At 41.3% G+C, this 21,291-nt stretch overlaps 1 protein-coding gene across 2 annotated transcripts in view; it reads right to left on the bottom strand.

The window, feature by feature from the left end:
- Positions 1–1,037: 1,037 nt before the first annotated feature.
- Positions 1,038–21,291, bottom strand: part of LOC126176954 (cytochrome c oxidase assembly protein COX11, mitochondrial) — a 31,134-nt gene continuing 10,880 nt past the window's right edge. For both annotated transcript variants that reach the window (XM_049924162.1, XM_049924161.1), the window contains 2 exons: positions 1,336–1,503; positions 1,038–1,258 (listed from right to left, as the gene is read on the bottom strand). In XM_049924162.1, the coding sequence (XP_049780119.1) occupies positions 1,112–1,258; positions 1,336–1,503 (315 nt within the window). In that variant the 3' untranslated portion in view covers positions 1,038–1,111. The remainder of the gene's footprint in view (positions 1,259–1,335; positions 1,504–21,291) is intronic.

Below are 21,291 nucleotides of genomic sequence, written 5' to 3'. Positions count from 1 at the left end.
TCTCACAAGATGTGTATTACCTGGATTTTTACAACTTTTCTTAATATATTACAGCACCATTTATACCATAAAAGTACTTCTGGATCCTTACTTGTACTTGCTGTTTTGTAGCTTTCTCTTTTCCATTCCTGAAAATACTCTAATACCTGTAGTGAATCAAATGTTTCTTTCAAGACTTCCTAGTAAAGATTTTATTTGTGCGTGTTTGGGGAGGGACCGGGGGGGGGGGGGGGTGTCAGACTTGGGGTGGGGGAGGATGCTCTTAAAGTTGGATACAAACTTACAGAGAAACATATTCAATTTTGATATGGCATTAGGCTCACTGTAAACTCCAACAGTGTCAGCCTTTTTTAAGCTTTCTTTAAAATATTCCACTGTTTTGTCATCACTATTATTGTTCTCTTTTGATGTTTCCAGATTGTTTATGTGGCTAAGTTACGTGATGTGCATTCAGACAGGCATTATATTGGTTTATGTTCTGCTTTTTCTATGAATGCATTATATATAAGGTACTTCTATCTTGAGCTACTCAGATGGAAAAAATTTATGGCCAATAGTGAAGTGCCAAGTACTAATAGCATCCCTAGATCATGTTTCCTGTCAGTTTTGTGTAATAAATTTACATTAAAATTATTAACCCTTCATTTCTGTCTGATAGACACAAATATTTAACAGTTGTCTTCCAGTACTCATTTCTGATCAACACTACTTCATGATGTATATGCTACTTTGCAATTTATATATCTGATGATACCCACACAATCATTAAATTTTTTCTGAGTTTATGACCACATTGTCAATATACATAACTACCAATGTTTGGTCACTGTTGCAAGTGACCTTCTTCAGAGTAAATAAAAACACCCTGAAGGTGGTCACTTGCAACAGTGATCGAAACGTCAGTATTTTACATATTGACAATGTGGTCAACAACCCAGAAAAATTTTACTGACTGTAACAATGGCCACAGAAGCCTACGATTATATACCCATACAAATTTTTGTTAATACCAGCAATTAATTCAAAAGAAATTCGCACTGTTTTGTCACAAATCAATCCACTTTTATTGATATATCTGATTTTCTTCTCTGTACACTATAAGAGCAGTTTATCACTTTCGTACAAATGATGGCACTGGTAATGTAAGACCTTCTTTTGCTTCAAAAAATGTATAGGACAATACAATTGTATCAACCAATTCCATTTTTGGATCTTCAGAAAACTCTGGATCAATGTAGAAAAATACTGGCATGTCCACCTGAAAGTTGAAAAAGAGTAAAATTACACTGTAAATTAAGATATAAAATAACATCAACAAAAATAAATTCTTATAACCTCTTCATGTGGATTCAGCTGCTGCTCCTCAAAACAGAAGCACTGAATTTTATTAAAATACTGCCCTGCTTCATATGGTACCACATTGTAAGTACTAATTCCAATAACAGGCGTGTCAGTTGGGTTTCTTGCTGTGTAAAATGCTAATGCAGTTTCACCCACTGGCACCTGCAAAAGTAAGAAAACAAAATTACGTATTTAAAACACACACAACTAATTTACTGAGCCTTTATTAACTACTACAAGACACCAATACCTAAATTTTAAACCAATCTGAAATTTTAGTACCACAGTAAACAAATCTCCAACATATGTTGCTTGATTAATGACAGATCACAAAAATGGAAATAAAATTTATGTAAGCATGACATCAGTCATTAATGTAAACATACAGGTGATATCATTGTAAGATGACAGACAGAGAATTACAAAATAGTTTTTACATTATAACAATAACCTTATGAAAGTATATGGTTATTCATATGTTTGTAAAATTGCCCCCCACCCCTCCTTCCACCTTTTTTAAGTCAGCAGTCTACTGACTGGTTTGATGCATTCTGCCATGAATTCTTCTCTCGTGCCAACCTCTTCACCACAGAACAGCACTTGCACCTTACCTACATCCTCAATTATTTGGTGGATTTATTCCAGTCCCTGTCTTTCCCTGCAGTATTTATGCTCTACAGCTCTCTCTAGTACCATGTAAGTTATTCCATGATGCCTTAACATGTATCCTATCATCCTGTCCATTTTTTGTCAGTGTTTTACATATCTTCTTTTCTTTGTCAATTCTACTGATAACTACATCTCAAATGCTTCAACTCACTTCTTTTCCATTTTTCTCACAGTACATGCTACAAATGCAGGTTCTCAGAAATTTCTTCCTCAGATATATGTTAGTTGTATGATGATCAGTTTCATTTATTAATCTTATTATAACATTATTCCTAGGTAACAACCTTTTGTTCTGGTATCAACACTGATGTTCTTTATTTTATTAATGTGTGGCACAGATTGTCAATAAAGTGAAATCGAAAGAAGACATGTATTTCTGATCAGATGAGTAAAGGGTAATATCAACAGCAGAAAAAAATTGTGTGACAGGAGTAGGATTCATTACAAATAGGAAGGTAGGGCAGGGAGTAAGCCACAGTGACAGTTCAGTGATAGGGTCATTTTCATCAGAATCAACAGCAAACCAAACTGACAACAATAGTTTAGATATATATGCGGACACTGCAAGCAGAAGATGATGAGAGAGAGAAAGTATATGAGGATACTGAATCCTTTCAAAAGCCTTTTTATTGTTGATAAATAACATTTTGATTTACCTTTTTTTTGTCAGCTAGGGATTGAGACTAAACCAAAGAAAAACAAACGTATTGGGGAGCAGCACAAATAAGATTAGTGATACACTTAACTCTGAAACTGGTGACCACAAAGAACACAAACTCAAGGAATTCTGCTATCTTGGTAGCAAAATAGTGTGACGAACAAATCAAGGAGGACGTAAAAAGTAGATTAGGGCAGGCAAACAGATGTTCCTGGCCAAAAGAAGGCTTCTGGTACTGAATGGGTAATTCAGTAAGTAAATGGAGATGAAAACCTATTAGTTATGGGGGATTGGAATGCAGTTGTAGGGGAAAGAGTAGAAGAAAGGGTTACAAGAGACTATGGGCTTGGTAGTAGGAATGAGAGAGGAGAAAGACTAATTGAGTTCTGCTATCAGTTCCAGGTAGTAACAGCAAATACTTTGTTCAAGAATGACAAGAGGAGTAGGTACACTTGGAAAAGGTCAGACAGAAATTTCGAAATCACATACTGGCTTTTAAGGAATACCCAGGAGCAGATATAGACTCAGATCAGAATTTAGTAATGATAATGAGCAGTATGAAGTTGAAGAGACTAATCAAGAAGAATCAATGGGCAAAGAAATTGGAAAATACTAAGGAATGAAGTGATATGCTCGAAGTTTCTGAGGCTATAGATACTGCAATAATTAATAGTTCAGTAGGCAGTTCAGTTTAAGAGGAAAGGACACCTCTAAAAAGGGGCGCTCACAGAAGTTGGAAGGAAAAACATACGTACAAGGAAGGTACCTGCAAGAAACCATGGGTAACAGACTGACAAAAGAAGGAAATACAGAAATGTTCAGGGTAATACAGGAATGAAATAAACAGGAAGTGCAGGGAAGCCAAGGGAAAATGGCTGCATGAAAAATGAGGAGAAATTGAAAAAGGGATGATTGTTGGATACATACAGAAAAGTCAAAACAAACTATGGTGAAATTAAAAGCAAGGGTGGTAACATTAAGAATGCAATGGGAATTCCACTGTTAAATGCAGAGGAGAGAGCAGATAGGTGGAAAGGGTCAATGAAGGTCTCTATGAGGTGGAGGACTGGTCTCACCAGCAGTGAACTTCCTACACTATTTGCATATGTGTTGAAAAGCCATACACTTTTTTCAATGAACTTCACACAATTGATGATGAATGTCTACAGGTGGGACCCATTTTGCATTTAAAAACTCTCCCTGCAGATCTACCACTTTGAAATTTCATTTTCAGGCAATTGAGAAGATATCATGTATACAAGCACTAGTTCAGTTCAAATAGTGCAAGGCAAAACTCAAAAGAGATATGGTAATTAAACAGTTCTAGAAATTGGGCTCAAGGTAACATGCTGCCATTTCAGATTTCAGAACCCACTGACAGGTGGACAGGTGATAACACCAACACAGTCCCTCTGCAAGACAAAGAACAGAGCACCGAACACACTGTTGTGGGGGTTGCCACCAGAAGTATCATGAAAAGTATGGACAGGATTTCTTAAAGAGTTAGCTGGATTCATAGTAACAGCAACAGCATTCGAGGAAATGGATGCAGTGACCCAACTCTTCTATAGAAGGGGGATATATTCCACTGGTGTGAAGTGTTACCATTGTGGAAGGTCAGTCTCACATGGCGAGGGTACTGTCATCTGCAGTGTAGGGCATCAGGAATGAGAATGTAGACAGAATAATGGTCATGACACAAACATGGAATGAAAATGGTAACCAACTGTTAATTCAGTGGGAGCCCCAGGGCCAATGAGCGGCTCTCCCCCAGTACATTTTAGCACTACTAAAACGTGTGCGGAGGCATAATTTTGCTTAATTGGCTTAGTGTACAGAAGAGAATAAGTTTCTCAGGTGTTTTTGGGAAGTATCGGCCTCATGGAAAAGAGGAGGTTGAGACCACCAATATATACCATATGCAGTGGGTGGTAGTGATGTTTATTCCCTGGGGTCAGCAATACTGAATTTTCAGGTGATGGCAAAACATTTCCCAGGATGTATGTAAATTTTGCCTATATAGGCATTGGTTATTGTACAATTTTAAGGTTAGGTTTCCTACAGGAACATCATGCTAAAATTGACCTTTACAGTGCATAGTGGAACCCAACAGAACATTGCTTCATCTGAGGGAAACTGCTGTCCATGCCACACTGCTGCAATGTTCATGGGACCAATTAGATGCCTGTAAGGATTAATTTGCATGTTAAAAGTACCACAAGGTGTAGGGAAATTACTATGGGTGAGTGTAGGAGCTGATTTGCCAGTGGTGTGTTATTAAGCCATTAAAAGAGAATGACAAGTTAAGACATGGCACAGCATTTTGTACGGAGTGTGGTATGTGTACAGGAGGTAGCGAGTGAGCACGTAACTTTGGGGCCAAAGACATGTACTTGTTTAAGGTATTGATGGTTGCCAATTAGGAGATTTTAGAGGAAGTGTTCTGGATCAGTAAATTGGACCCTAAGCATAAGCAAGTCACCGGTTTAGCTGCATTATGGGAGAAAGTGAAACACTTGGAAGGAGCAGAGATTCACAATGGAGTTTGAAGACCTGTCTAACCATTGCACTAAATCCTGACTGGGAATGACCCACCTACGTATGGTCATACCGAATACCACATCATCTGCAGCTGGTGATGTACGAGCTCATTAACCAACAGCTATAAGGCAGTATTATTAAAGAAAGTACCAGCCCTTGGGGAGTACCAGTGGCGACAGTTCCAAAAAATGTATGAATGGCATGAAAACATATCAATTTTGTTATCATTGTAGATATCACAATAATCTTATGATTATAGATGCTTATCCAATTGCAAATATAATGGAAACTTTGGATAATTTGGGGCAATGCAGGTATTTTTCCACCCAGTATCTAAGAGCTGGCTATCATCAGATACAAGTAGCATCCAAGGACTGGCTGAAGGTGGAACTTAATGGTTCCTCTGGGACACTACCAATATCGTCATATGCTGTTTGGATTGAAGCCATGTTTCAGCATTTGTTACACAGCTTTACAAGGGTCAAAACCAAGGCAATGAATGGTATATCTGGATGACATAATTGCCTTTTGTGAAGGGTATTGAAGAACATGTGATACAGCTAAGAGAGGTATTATGTAGCTGTGGGCAGAGCACCTAACATTCAGTACAAAGAAGTATCACTTTTAGCTACAGGAAGTACAATATTTGGGTCATGAAGGACTCCAAACAGACCCAAGGTTGGTAAAAGCTGTGAAGGATTTTCCAGTATTATGTTTGAAGAAGGAACTGCAGCCATTTTTGGGATTATTCTGGAAAGTTTGCAGAGTAGGCAAAACCTCTCCAAACAAAAACTGAATACCAAGTAAGATGGAGGGTGGTGTTAAAGAGCATGTATACCCTGAAGGGTGAGACAAAAAAATTCTTCACTCATTATCAAGGGCCATACCAAGTGACCGAGATGACCTCGCCAGTGTACATGAAGTTACAACTTCTCAATCGTACAACAGTTGTCCAAGTTGAGTGTATACATCCCTTTCAGGGCGCACCAAACTCTTAACCATTACAGGTGTCAGTCCCAAAAAAGGTTGAAGGAGGCATGACGGGAATAGGTACCTGCACAATGCTTTATGTATTAGGAACTAGGGTTAAGACAATATAAAAAGAAAGGGATAGCTTATTAAAAATTCTATAGCTGTTAACAGTTAATTGGGGGAAATCATGTGGGCTGTGTATTTGAGTTGATTCTGGTGTCTTGTAAGTGTAATAATTTACATTTTTTTAAGAGAAATTACGGTAATCTTGGTGTGCAGTGATTTTTGCTCATGATGTTCCTTCCATAGTAGTACAAAGTGCGACAGAGACTTATGAGACAGAGCTGTGTCTTGGGTAGACAGGTGTGGGAGAATGCTCATGGGACATCCTCATAATACAACCATATTTCCAGAAGACAGGGCCTCACTGGATATAGCACACATATGACCTAGTTGTATCACCACTTGCTATGAACAGGAATGTTCAATGGGAGCAGAATGCAGTTTCAGCTTCCCCTAGCATTGTCACCAAATAGCAGCTGGTGTACAAGCCACTGCTAAACTCTGATTAAAATTACTTTCAGATTGATGTTTCAGTGAGTCAAATGGTAGGGATCAGTCGCCATCCCATAATAGCGGCACCACATGCTCTCACTTTTGCCTATTTTGTAGTTACGAGCAGCAACTAGTGAAGCACAGATGGCTGTGCACTGGCAGCACTGCCTACTACCACGGCAATCAGCCAATCACAAAGTAATTTTCATTGGAGTATAGACAAGCTAGTTCTGGGTTCTGAGCAAGTGCCACTACAGAAAGACCACTCTAGAGTGTCTTCATCTGGCACTCCAGGAGGCTCCAGGTCGTCAATTCTGGGGTGGGTATCCGTGTCCCTGGCCTGCTCTTCACAGCCACTGCAGCATGAGCCCGCTGTCCGTCAGACTTGCCTATCTTACATCAGCACAGTTCGTGCAACCTCGCACTTGCTCTCTTACACTTCTCGTATACTTCGCATACTTTGGTGGAAGTTGCCAAAGATTACCAATGCTGTCTTGCCTAATGACAGTAGAGAGAGCACTTGTACTCAGCCACATGGATGGCACAGCCAAGTGAGCACTTTTTCACAGCCATGCTGATGTGGCTTTTAAATTATTTTTCAGAACAATTCTTTTTGTCAAACATATAATCGGATACAGTGGAACATTGCATAGCGAGCAGAATTCATTCAGAATATCGCTCATAGCGCAAGACACTCATTAAGCGAAACAATTTATCCCATATACATTAATGTAAAACACACTAATGGGTTCCACACAGAAAAAGTACTAGAAGTTTATCTTGTTCATGCCACTTATTCAAGAAAATTATACACACAGTATAATGTACTTTATTATTCATGATACATAACTAATTCTTTTTTTACTAGGAAGCTATCTATAACCATTTGTTTCTGACGACGCTTCAACACTTGGCAAAAATGCAACACAGCATGATCGTCAAACAAATTTGTAGTGTGCATAGCCACTGCATTATTGCGGCGATGATTTTCAATGTAAGATGCAACTGACTACTATGCTTTTTCTGTTCTTACACCAGACGATTGCTGCTTTGCTGTTACTGCCACCTCCTCCTCTAAAGAACTCCTCTACACGGCTTCTTGCTGTGAAAGACACTGCAGTTCCACAAGCTCTTCAGTGGTCATTTCTTGGCTGTGATCTTCCACAAGCTCATCGGTATCACTGATATCCACTTCTAGTCCCATACTCGTGCACAAAGACACAATCTCGTTGACTACAAGCTCCACAGGTACTGACTCAAATGCCTCAGAGACACAATCGACAATGCATTCCAGCCAAAGCTTCTTCCAAGCGGAAGTGACAGTTCTTTTAGAAACCCCTTCCCACAGCTCTACAATCATGTTGAAGCACAAAAAAAGATGTTGACGTGATATTTCCAAAACTCTCTGAGAGTGAGATTGGTAGCTTCAGTCAACTCAAAGCAGTGCTCACAGAGTGGTTTAGTGTAGAGCTTCTTACAGTCAGAAATAATCTGCTGGTCCATAGGCTGGAGCAACGGAGTGGTGTTGCAGGCAGAAATTGGATCTTGATGAACTGCAATTCATCAAGAGGGTGGTCTTATAGACCTGGAGAATGGGTAGGAGTGTTGTCCATAACAAGCAAGACATGGAGTGGCAGATTCATCTCAAGCAAATATTTTTTGATTGAAGGGCTAAATACTTCATTGATCCCATCACAAAGAAGATCACGTGCCACCCAAGCCTTGTTGTTGGACCTTCACACCATATTTAACCTGCTACACTTCCTGAAATGGTAAACAAGCAGTGGTTTAATTTTCAAATTGTTTCTTGCATTGGCACAGAATAGCAGTGTGAGACGGTCTTTCATTGGCTTGTGACCGGGCAGTGCATTCTCTTCTGCTGTTATAAAGGTAGGCTTCAGCATCTTTTTACAGAGTAGATCCATCTCGTCACAATTAGAAACCTGTTGTGGCAGATAACCCACAGAATCTATGAGCACCTTGAGGCTGCTGATGAAGTTTTCTGCTGCCTTTGTGTCAGAGCTGGCTGCTTTGCCATGCCTCACAATGCTGTGGATGCCGGTTCTTCTCTTAAACTTCTCAAACCAGCCACAGCTTCCCTTAAAGACTTCTTCAGCTGCTAATGATCATAATGCTTCCTTTAAGAGATCGGCAAAAATCATTCTCACCTTCTCACAAATGATGTTCTCATTAATAGTGTCGCCTTGCAATTGCTTTTTATTTATCCATAAATGGAGCAACCTTTCGATTTTGAGGTAATCCATCGACCAGACATTTCCAGAATACGAAATCATTGTTTAGATAATCCTGTCACTCCCTTTGAAGTATCTATCTCCTTAATTTTGTCCTCCTTCTTGAGGATACTGCTAATAGTTGATGTTGACCGACTGTATGTGCGTACTAAATCACCAACACTCGCACCACATTCGCGTTTTTCAATGATTTTACATTTCATTTCTACAGCCATTCCCTTTCTCACATGTTTGTCTTCTTGTGGCTTTATCTTTGGAGACATTTCTCCGAAGGTTAATAAAATTTGCACACAAAAAATCACTGTGTGAATACAAGTTTAGAAAAATGTGTGATCACAAGCTGCACTAAGATGGCAGCAGAAAGAGTGCTAAACCCAGAATCCAATATGCACTAACGACATTGTTCATATGCTGCTGCTGACAGTGAGAATTGTTCAAATTGTTGAACGTTTCCCCTGTCACACGCAAACAGCTGATGACATCACACTAAATCATCATCATTTGTTATGCAAAACATCACTCGTTAAGTGAGCCATTTTTTTTACAATTTGTCTTGCTCATTGTGCAAGTTGCACGTTATGGGAGGTGCTCGTTAAATAAGGTTCCATCTGCCATTTTGACACTAAAGAAAATATGTTCTACATATACAAAGAGGATATTGATGCATTACATCTTCTGAAATCGTCTTTACTTCAACTCACAATCTTCTTCGGCAGAAACTGAGAAATCATCAATTTCGCTGTAGTTTTGGTAAATAATTTGTTGTGATTACACATTACCTTCACTACTAAAATTACATTCAAAATAAAATTATTTTTTATATCATAACATCATTTATGCATGTAGTTTGTTGTAGGTCTATTTTGATCATGAACAGTAACAAAGGTGAACTATTTGTTTTTAAATTCTGGGCAAGACATCCTGCAATGACTGCAGTTGGTGCAGAAAGATGAAAAAGTTTCCCAATCATCTCTTGACATTTTCTCCATAAAAAAACTGCCAGTGTGCTGCAATATTATAAACTTTTCTCTCTTCAAACCCACTGACTCTTCCAAAATTTCTGAATCTCAAAAAGTTCTGTATAACTGCATAGACCCATGTGGGAACAAAAAACTGTTCCATATTCTAATGTAAAGCTTACTCAGAGTCAAACCTAAAACACTTCTGGGTAACTTGGACATCCGGCAGCACTCCACAAACGTCTTAGGAGGTCTAAAGATGTTAAGTCTGTTGATGTTAGTCGTTAGCAACTGAGTCCTAACTTTGTTCACTCACATTGTAGCACAACATAATACATAGAAACTGCATAACTATATCAATGATATGCCCATTTCTGATAGTGTTAGCAGCATTTGTACAATGGATGATGGAGCTCCAGACTGAAAGTTTCTATTGGCTGCATTCTTATCTTTGGCTACTTGTGCAGAGTACTTCTGAATGTTAGCAGAGAGAGGAGGGAAGAACTGGCAAGTGAACAGCCAGTTGAATTGTATTGTGTCAATAGTGTAACTGCTAAAGCCATCTGCTTATGAAGTATTTTTGTGTTGCATTTGTTAACTGCAAAGAAAGTAAAGCTGTGCTCAACACAAAGGTTAGTTTGATCACTGCAGTACTTTATTAAGCATGGTGGTTCCTTTGACTTCCTCCCATCTCTGAACCTACTTATAAAGCCAGTCAGAAGTGGACCTGCATTTCAACATGTGCTGCAAATCACAGCAGAACTTGACTTTACATTTTTCTCATTGTTAGAGGTGAACATGTGACAAGTAACAAAAATAATCACACAACCAACAGGGGACCGAACCCATAATCTTTGGCTTTGTAGTCTGAAACTTAACCCACTGAGCCACATTTATATACAGTCCATTAATAAGTTATTCATCAAAAAGAAATTGCACTAAACCAATGGAACAAATAACAGTGATCGAATTTGCTACAAGAAATAAACAAAGAAAATGCAATGTCATTTTATGTTATTCATTATTTAAGTTACAAATAACTTATTCAGGGATACATTTGTTCGAATGATCTACTTATTCGAATAGTTATACAGATTTAAATTTATTTCAATAATGCCCATCACTGCTTACCACATCTTGTACTTCCTCCTCCTTTCCGTTCATTGCAGTTAATGTTATCAATGGTAATGAGTCCTATTAGTACATTCGCTCGATTTACACACAAAAGTCTACAGTGTAGCTGGATTGAAGTTTTTTTGTTAATTGCAAATAAATTTGATAGTTATAATCTGCTGTCAGACTCAAAAGACCACATGCAAGAATTATTTCATCAGCTACTCTTTCATGCAAAGCTAAATCTAGAAAAAGCCTAGGAATATATAAGATATAACAAATAAAAAATATAAAACATAACATGAGTACCAGCCACACATAGCACAAAAATATTCTGATGTAAGTATCAACGTCAATATCTATACACCCAGGTACGTAGTGAGTGCTGGTGATGACCTGGTTGTGTCCCGTATTTACACAAATAACTGAGGCCAGTAGATGGCACTAATGCTAGCTTGCATGAGTAACCAGTATTGTAAAATCAATAGCTCAAATGCAGTATGCATAGTCATAGTTTATATGGTGGAATGAGTATCTGACAATGAGATATTAACTGACATACAATATGTGGAAATAAAATCCATACTTAAAATCCATATTAAACATGTAAAGAGTGATAATAGAAAGCTCACAACCTGGCAAAGCAAATAACACACAGTTGTGTAAGAGTCAAAATAAAACATTTAAAATTAACATCACATCTATTAATCAGAACCTTTCACCATGACAAAGCAACTAAACATAAGTGTAAGTGTGAGGTAATTAACAAGACAATGACAATTAATTAAAACCTCGATAGTGAATAACGCATTCAAAATGGAATCTGACTGCTGCTGCTATATGGCTTCCCTGTAAGAAGTTCTCATTTTCCTGTGGCAGTGCTTGTGGAAGAAGGCTCAGGCCGCTGATGGCTGGCGTATACAGCTGCATGCCAAGTTGCTGCAGCATGTGACACTGCTCAAACTGGTAGGTTTCTGAATACATCACAATAAGCATTCAAGTTGAACTAATTCTGCTCGTTCAGCAATAACCCTGGTCACCATTTTCTATATATGTAAATTTTCATTTCCTCCAGTAGGTTCAACACTCATCCTTTTTGTGCCTTCTGCAATACTTCCATATTATCCTCTACATTTCCTGCCACATGTTTTCCTTTATCCAAATGTGTATGGAATGTGCTATTACGAGTGTGATTCAAATGAAAACCTTAAATTTGTAATAACAAATTGAAATTTCGCGCCATTATCATGTAAATTGGTAAGCGTGCTACAAACAGCGTGCAGAAGGGCCTGTAGGTGGCAGCATAGTGCAGATGCACACATACCGTCACAGTATCAGTATAAAGATGGCCACCCGACTTGCGACTTGCACCAGGGAAGAACAGTGTTCTGTTATTCGGTTTTTGCATAGTGAAGGTGTGAAATCTATTGAAATTCATCGATGAATGAAGGTTCAGTATGGTGATGCATGTTTGTCACAGCAGCAAGTCTACGAATGGAGTAGGAAATTCGCAAATGGTGTGACTTCAGTGGAAGATGCTCCTTGTCCAGGTCAGGCACAACGAGTTGTGACTCCACAGAACATAGCAGCATCTGAAGCCATAGTGAAGGAAAACAGCCGAGTGACACTGAATGACACTGCACCATGTTTACAGATTAGTCATGGGTGCCACGTCAGGTGATTCCTGAAATGAGAGAACGACGTATTGATGCTTGTGAAGAACTTCTTCGGTGCTTTGAATGAGAAGGTGATGGTTTTCTTCCAAGAATCGTTACTGGGGACAAAACCTGGGTACACTTCCACCAACCGGAAACGAAGAGGGCGAGCAAGGAATGGCGCCATTCCTCATCACCAAAACCAAAGAAGTTTCGAACAGAACCATCAGCAGGGAAGGTTATGCTGACTCTTTTGGGACAAAAAAGGCGTCATTTTGGAGCATTAACATGCCTAGAGGGACCACTGTCACCAGTGCATCATACACAGATCTCCTAAAAAATCATCTGCGGCCTGCAATCAAATCAAAGCGACGTGGATTGCTGTCAGCAGGTGTCCTTTTGCAACATGACAATGCAAGGCCCCACACTGCCCGTATAACAGTTGCAATAATCACAGACCTGCATTTGGAGTGTCTTTCTCATCCACCATACTCACCAGACCTTACCCCAAGTGATTTCCATTATGTTTGGACCACTCAAAGACGCAATGGGAGGAAAGAAGTTCCGTTCTGATGAAGAGGTACGCCACACGGTGCACGAGTGGTTGCGCAGACTACCACAAAAAAATTTTTTCTAAAGGAATTTAGGCATTTTGTAAGCGCTGGAGGACTTGCATTGAGCGTGAGGGAGAATATGTTGAAAAGTGATACAACTTTGTACCACTTCTGCACAATAAATAGTATTTAGAAAAATATTTAAGGTTTTCATTTGACTCACCCTTGTATTTTGGCTACATATATGCTCTCTAAAATCTTTCTTGAAATTCCTTCCCACATTACCAATATGAAACTTTTCACAGTACCAGCAGTTGATCTTACAGACACTGGATTCTAAATATTTGTTGCTGTTGTTGTCAAACTTTGTGGCATAGTCTAGAACCAACTGTACTTTTCATTTTCATGAAAGCTTGTGCTATTCTGTCAGAAAATGCATTATTTAGAGCCATGATCAAAAGGTTGCTAAAACTACCACTCACCCATAACCAGGGCAAATGGATGCAAGTACTGTAACGTCACAAATCTTTATGACAAGCTAAAGTCACAAATACATATCAACAAGGGGACAGCAGCTCCAGAGAGCAAGTGGTTTGTTGCTGTCATCCAACAGGGCATTTTCCAACAGAATTAAACAAGCCTACAGAAAAATGAAAATAAAAATTGGATTTCAAACAAAAGGTGCAGTTGGTTCTAAGCTACAGCACACAGTTGGCAATGTACAGCAACAAATATTTAGAATTTCAAGACTCATTTTAGAGAGCATACATATAACAAAAATTAAGAGTGCATTCCATGCACATCTGAATAATGAAAAACATATGGCAGGAAACATAGAGGATAATATGGAAGTGTTGCAGAAGGCATGAAGACAATTGTTGAACCTATGGAGGAAATGGAAATTTACATACATAGGAAACAACAACCGTGATTACTACTAAATGAACAGAGTGAGTTTAACTTGAATGCTTATTGCGATATATTCAGAAAAGCCTACTCCTCTGAGCAGCGCCACATGCCACAGCAACTTGGTGTGCAGCCATATCTACCAGCCACTAACAGTGAGGAGACTGGGCCACCTCCTGCAAGCACCACCATAGAAAAACAAAAATTTCTTGCAGAGAAGCTACGAGGTGGAGCCAGTCAGCTTCCACACTGAATGTGTTACTGACAATTGAGGTATTAATTAACAGTCATAGTCTTGTTAATTATCTTATACTTACGATTACAGTTAATTGTTTTGTCATGGTGAAGGGTTTCAATTAATATATGTGAAGTTAAGCTTTTAAACTTTTTATTCTGACTGTTACAATCTTGCATGTTATTTACTTTTACTCTTTACAAGTTTTATGCAGATTTTAAGTATGGATTTTATTCCCACATACTGCATGTCAGTTTATGTTTTATTGTCGGATGCTCATTTTTCCATAGGAACTGATGTTAATTAATGACTACATATATTGCATATTAACTGTTGAATTTACAATATTGGTTACTAAATTACACTAGCATCAGTGCCCTCTACTGGCCTCAGCTATTTGCATAAATACAGGAAGGACCCAGGCCATCACCAGCACTCACTACGTGTCTAGGTTTTTGTTTTTGTTTTGCTTTAGGGTGCAAAAAACAACTGGGGTCATACTCGCCCAAGTCAAGACTATAGAACATGAACACCGAGAGGTGTTAAACGATTATATGTTAGTCCCAATGGACAGAACAGGAGACGCCTAAAAACACGCACGTGGAAAAGGGGCTAAAAAAACACCATGCAGAAATGGATGTCCAAAACTAAAAATTAAATGGCCTTCGCCATATTGCTTCGGAGGATAAAAAATAAAACGCGGTCAACAGCCTGTGCGTCATTCGCTAAAACGGCTGATAATCAGACGGCAAACCAAAGCTGGAACATAAAAAAAAAGGCATTCCATCAGGAAGTGGCAGACAGTTAAAATTTGGGCACAGTATGTACAAAGTGGTGTGGAAGCACCACTTAACAAATGACAATGGCTAAAAAGGCAGTGCCCAATATGCAGCTGAGTTAAAATAATCTCCTCCCAGCGGGAGGGCCGAGAGGTCGTCCAAGGTACTGGGAGAGGCTTAATGAGCCGAAGCTTATTTCCATGAAGGGGGGACCATTGGTGACGCCAAAGGGACACCACCTACTAACAGACAGAAATGCAGAGATCATCAAAGGGAATACATGTACTGATCATCAAAGGGAATACATGTACTGATCATCAAAGGGAATACATGTACTCGTGGGCTGAGGTACGAGGACTGCAGCCTTGGCAGCTGTGTCAGCAGCCTCATTTCCTGGCAGACCGACATGACCAGGGACCCACAGAAACATGACACTGGTTCCACGATGAGTGAGCAAGTGACAGTTTTCCTGGACCCGCTGCACTAAGGGATGAGCAGTGTACAGCACATGTAGACTTTGGAGGGCACTGAGTGAGTCTGAGCAGAGGACATAATTGGGAAGGCTGTGTCGCCGGATGGACTCTGTGGCCTGATACAAGGCGAAGAGCTCGGCTGTGAATACTGAGGAAAGTGCCGGAAGCTGATATTGAAAGACATAGGTGCCAATGACGAAGGCACACCCAACCCCATGGTCAGTCTGAGAGTCATCAGTGTAGACAAAGCTACTATAGCGAAGTTCCATGTGAAGGTCGTGAAACTGGAGGCAATAGCCCAAGGCTGGAGTAGTGTCCTTAGGAAGCGAATGAAGGCCAAGGTTAACATGGGCCGCTTCACGAAGCCAAGGTGGTTAAGGGTTCACACTCGCCAGGAAAGTTGCAGGTAGTGTGAAGTTAAGCCACCATAGCAAGTGGCGAAAGCGTATTCCAGGAGGTAACAGAGAAGAGGGACAAGCCCCATACTGACAATCAAAGGAATCATCAAAGGAGGAGGCATGCATGCATGGCAGACAAATGCCATGAATACCTGCTGAGGAGAAAGTCACAGTGGTAGGACAGTGGTAGTTCAGCAGCTTCAGCATACACACTCTCAACCGGGCTAGTGTAAAAGGTGCCTGTGGCCACATGGATGCCACGATGGTGAGTAGTGTTGAGACGGCATAAAAGGGATGAGCGTGCAGATACATAAACGAAACACCAATAGTCGAGTTTCGTGGACAAGGGACTGGTACAAACGAAGGAGCGTGGTCTGATTGGCACTCCAGGAAGTACCACTGAGGACACGTAGGAGATTGAGGGACCGCATACACAGCGGGCTGCCAGGTAAGACATAAGGGAGGACCAAGAGAGTTTCCTTTTGAGCATGAGCCCCAGAAATTTCATAGTTTCAACGAACGGAAGGGCAACAGGCCCAAGATGTAGAGATGGTGGGAGAAACCATTTGCACTGCCAGAAATTTATACACATGGTTTTTTCAGGGGAAAAGCAAAAACCATTGTCGATGCTCCAGGAGTAAAGACAAACAAGACAGTGCTGAAGACGCCGCTCAGTGAGACATGTCCGTGGAGAACTGCAATAGATAGATGTCGAGACTCGAGCCACAACACCAGCCGGGCATGAATCATATGTTGCATCACCTTGCAAATGCAGCTGGTAAGAGAGATGGGTGGAAGCTAGAAGGAAGGTTTTTGTCCTTACCGGGGTATGGGTAGGACAGTGGCTTCACGCCAGCATCCAAGAAATGTGCCCTCTACTGAGATGTGGTTGTACACGTTGAGCAGGAAGTGCTTGACTGCAAGAGAAAAGTGCTGCAACACCCGAATGTGGATGGCATCTGGCCCTGGGGTGGAGGATCAGGATGAACTGAGAGCATGATCTATCTCCCCCATAGTAAAGACGGCATAGTAGCACCCATGATTCGGAAAAGAGAAGGGCATCGCCTGAGCCACCTCCACTCGTTTCCGATGGAGGAAGGCAGGGTGATAGTGGGAAGAGCTCGAAACTTCCGCAAAAAGGTGGCCCAAGGTGTTGGAGATAGCAATAGGGTCCACAATGACATCGTCAGCGACTGTCAGGCCAGAAATTGGGCAATGGATCTTGGTTCCACAGAGACGTCAGAGGTTGGCCCACACAACATAGGAAGGTGTGGAACTGTTAAAAGAACTAATGAATGAAATCCAGCTAGTTCTTTTGCTATACCAAAGAACACGACGACACTCTGCATGCATCTGTTTATAATGAATGCAGTTTGCCAGTGTAGGGTGGTGGTTAAAAATGCGGAGAGCATGTCTATGTCGTGGCATGCCTCAGTCCTTCAAGGGACTGGGACATGACGTGGTAGAGAAGAAGTGTGGGGAATGGAACATTCTGCAGCAGTAAGGATAACATTTGAGAGATATTTGACCTGGGCATCACAACTGGGGAAATCTTGTTCGAAGGTCACCAGGGCAGAATAAAGCTGACAGTCAGCCCTAGGAAGCTGCCATTTAGACGTGCATGCAGATGGAGTATGGGTCAGCATATGGGTAGCACACAGGAAATGGTCGCTTGAGTAGGTGTCAGAAAGAACGGACCACTCACGATGATGGGCCAGCTCGGCAATGCAGAGGTACAGGTCCAAATGCGAATAGGTGTGCAAGGAGTTGGAAAGGAAAGTGGGTGCTCCAGTGTTAAGGCAGAAGAAGTTAAGTTGGTTAAGAAGGTCAGCCAAGAGGGCTCCTGTCTGACAGAGAGAACCCCAAATAGGATGATGTGCATTAAAGTCACCGAGTGGCAAAACTGGGGGAAGGCAGCTGCCCAATAAGTTGAAGAAAGTCTGCCCTGGTGACAGCGAATGATGGAGGGACATAAATGGTACAGAGGGAAAAAGTCAGGTGGGGAAGGAAAAGGCAAACTGAACAGCTTGAAGATGGGCGGTCAGCGAGATGGGTTGACTATAAATGTCATCCCATATGAGCAGCACAATGCCCCCATGAGAGGGAATGCCGACCTCAGGGGGAAGGTCAAAACGAATCGGTAAGAAATGTGAAAGCTCAAAGCGGTTGTGAGGGTGCAATTTCATTTCCTGAAGGCAGAATACAAGGGGATGCTGCGACACTAGAAGCAGTCGTAATTCCTCTTTGTGAGACCGAAGGCTTCGAACGTTCCATTGGAGGAGAGTCATGATGAAGAGATGTGGGGGTGTCACCTCTGCGGCTGCCAAGTGACAGCTGGGGAAGAGGCGCAACTACAGAGCACAGAATCAGAAGGATCCTGGTCCATGGGGTCCACAGAAGCATCAGCTTGCTTGTGCGGTTGGTCTGTGGAGTCCAACACCAAAAAACGATTGTTGGTGTGCACTGGCGACATGGAAGCTGGCCGGGCGAAGGTATCATATGCTGACACCTTCAAAGAGGATCTTCGAGGTGGCAAAGCATTTGCCTTTGGAGGACTTCTTCAAGCCTTTCCAGGTAGATGAAGACTCAGCTGTTGTTTGGCTGGAAGGATGGAGGAAGTCTTAACGGGAGTACTCCTTCTGTCCCTTCTGGCCTACCAGCTGTGTAGCTGGTGGTTTCACCCCTTGAGGCGAGAGTTTGATGGCTTGTTGCACAGATGGACGGGGTGGATGGCAATGCTACCTTGACACTGGGCGATTTCATGACCTCAGCGCTAAATTGCAGGTCGCATGTCTGCGTGGCCATGTCCTTCATGGAGCAAGGGGTAACAACAACAGAACTATAGGTACCGGACAAGAAAACACAGAGTTTGCAACTGGCCAGTAACTTGTGAGCAACTGGATAAGGCACCTTTCTTTTTCTTTACCTGGATCTCTTGGACAGCTCGCCCATCAAGATACACGGGACACTCTCGAAAGGAGGCGGCATGGCCGCCATTTTAGTTCATACAGCATGAAGAAGGAGGTGGACTATCACCCCTGTGTGCAACCCTACCACAGGTGACACATTTGGCTGGGTGTCGACAAGATGTTCTAGTGTGATTAAAATGATGACACTGGTAGTAACACATCGGGTTCGGAATGTATGGCCAGATGCTGATAATTTCATGGCCTGCTTTGAGCTCGAATGGAAGCACCACTCAATCGAAGGTGAGAATGAGAGTGCGGGTAGGCACTAAGGAGAAATGTACCTTTTTCATTACATGACGAATGGTAATGACACCCTGATTGGAGAGGTCACACTGCATTTCGGCCTTGCTTAGATCATCGAGCAGCCTGGTGGAAATTATACCACAGGAAGAATTAAAAGTTCTATGGGCCTCGACACAAACAGGGTAACCGTGGTGAAGCGAGGCAGCAAGCAGTAGTTGTGCTTGAGAATCAGAAGTGGTCTCCAAATGCAAAGTGTCATTCCAGAAATGAGAACAAGATTTCACAGGGCCAGCAATTGCATCTACACCTTTCTGAATAATAAACGGCTTTACCGTGGCAAAGGAGTGACCATCTTCACCATGTGAGACCACGAGGAACCGTGGTGCAGCAGGAAGGGTCTTTGAATCATTAGCCTCGTTGCATTTACGTTTTGTAGAAGTTGAATGGGAAGATGATCGACTCATCGCGAGCAGATCCCCCATCATCTCCGATGGTGCGCTCCTTCCAACTGGGGCCTCCTTCAAAGGGGGTGCACCCGCCTTCGGTGATTGTTCACACCTCGGGTCACACCTCCCAGACACCTGACGGAGAGACCAATCAGCCATCTGGGAAGGTTACAGCTCAGGCAATCTCCCCTCCCTGGGCCTGGCCTGTACCAAGGGGTACCCGCGAACCCTACCTCTCGACCTGGGGCAGGGAATTACGCGTTACCCGGTCAACAGTTGTGTGTCAGACGCGTGGGCTGGCTGTCAGGAGTGCTCAGGGAGAAAGAAGGAAAAAAAGAGGATCCTCAAATGCCGAAGCAGAGGAATGGGAGGAGAAGGGAAACAAAGAAAGGAAAAGGGAGCGAGAAACAAAGGTGAGACTGTTCGCACGTCACCGACAGAATGCAGAACATTCCCAAGAACCCAGACATGTTCCCCAAGGTAGGGGAAAAAGAATAGCAAGAGGATAGACATGCAGCATGGAAGGGAATAAATGCTGCAAAGGCTGGGGCTCCACGGTAGCCAACTATGAACCCACTAAAGAGCGGTGAATCTCCTGCAAGAACGGGCCTAGGTGTATAGATACTCACGTTGATACTTAAATCAGAATAATTTTATGGTATGTAGGGTGTATGCATGGCTGTTAAACATGTTATATTTTTTGTTATATCTTATATATTCCTAGACCTTCTGTAGATCTAGCTTCAGCTTATTTTGTCACCCAATCGTTTTTCTATTTGTCAGAGATCTGAAGAAGGCAATAGCCAGACCAGTAATTGCATATTTTACACTTATATTTTGGAAAGAGCTTCTATTTGCAGCAAAAACTGTACACTGTATATTTTCATATTACGAAAGTACAAATATGAATCCCACCAAATACAGCACGGAGCTTCCACAACACTGAAATTGAGATTGAGACAGGCTTTTGTCAGCCAGTTATAGCACATGTCACATGATCTCGCCAGACTATGACAGCAGATATTCAGAACATAGGACATGTGATGCAATCAGCCAATAGCAACATCATTGTTAAGTAGCATGAAAACACAAATAGGAAAAGTTAATTGTTTAAATTAATAAGTACACAGTATACCTATAAGAAAAACTAAGTTTTCACATATAATATTGGTCATCAAAAACTTTTTGCTGTTTTTTTTCCAAGAGTGTGATTAGGTAGGATCGTAAAAGCACAATGGGTTACCTGGCTGATTCTGCCGAGCACTCCCACTTTTCCATAGATATGCCAATTATGTGTGAAATTGCTCAAGAACTCACCTCACATTTCCTTTAAGATAGTTATACTTTTTGCCACCGTTCTTACATAATTTGTAATCTATGAAAGATCTAAAACCAATATGAAAAACTAAGCTTGAAGCTTGATCTACTAAACACTAAAGTGCTAGTAAAATTTTAAATAGTGGCATAAATCGCTAGTCTTCTGGGTCTGAAATTTTTCTGAGTGGCTGATCGTCACAGTGTTAAGTTTTGAATTAGAGTCAAACACTCCGAATTTTAAGACATTCATTTTTGA

Source organism: Schistocerca cancellata, chromosome 3 (genome assembly GCF_023864275.1).
Source record: "Schistocerca cancellata isolate TAMUIC-IGC-003103 chromosome 3, iqSchCanc2.1, whole genome shotgun sequence".
Taxonomy (NCBI): Eukaryota; Metazoa; Arthropoda; class Insecta; order Orthoptera; family Acrididae; genus Schistocerca; species Schistocerca cancellata.
The sequence above is the reverse complement of the archived record's forward strand: the minus strand, read 5'-3'. Positions and strand labels throughout refer to the sequence as shown.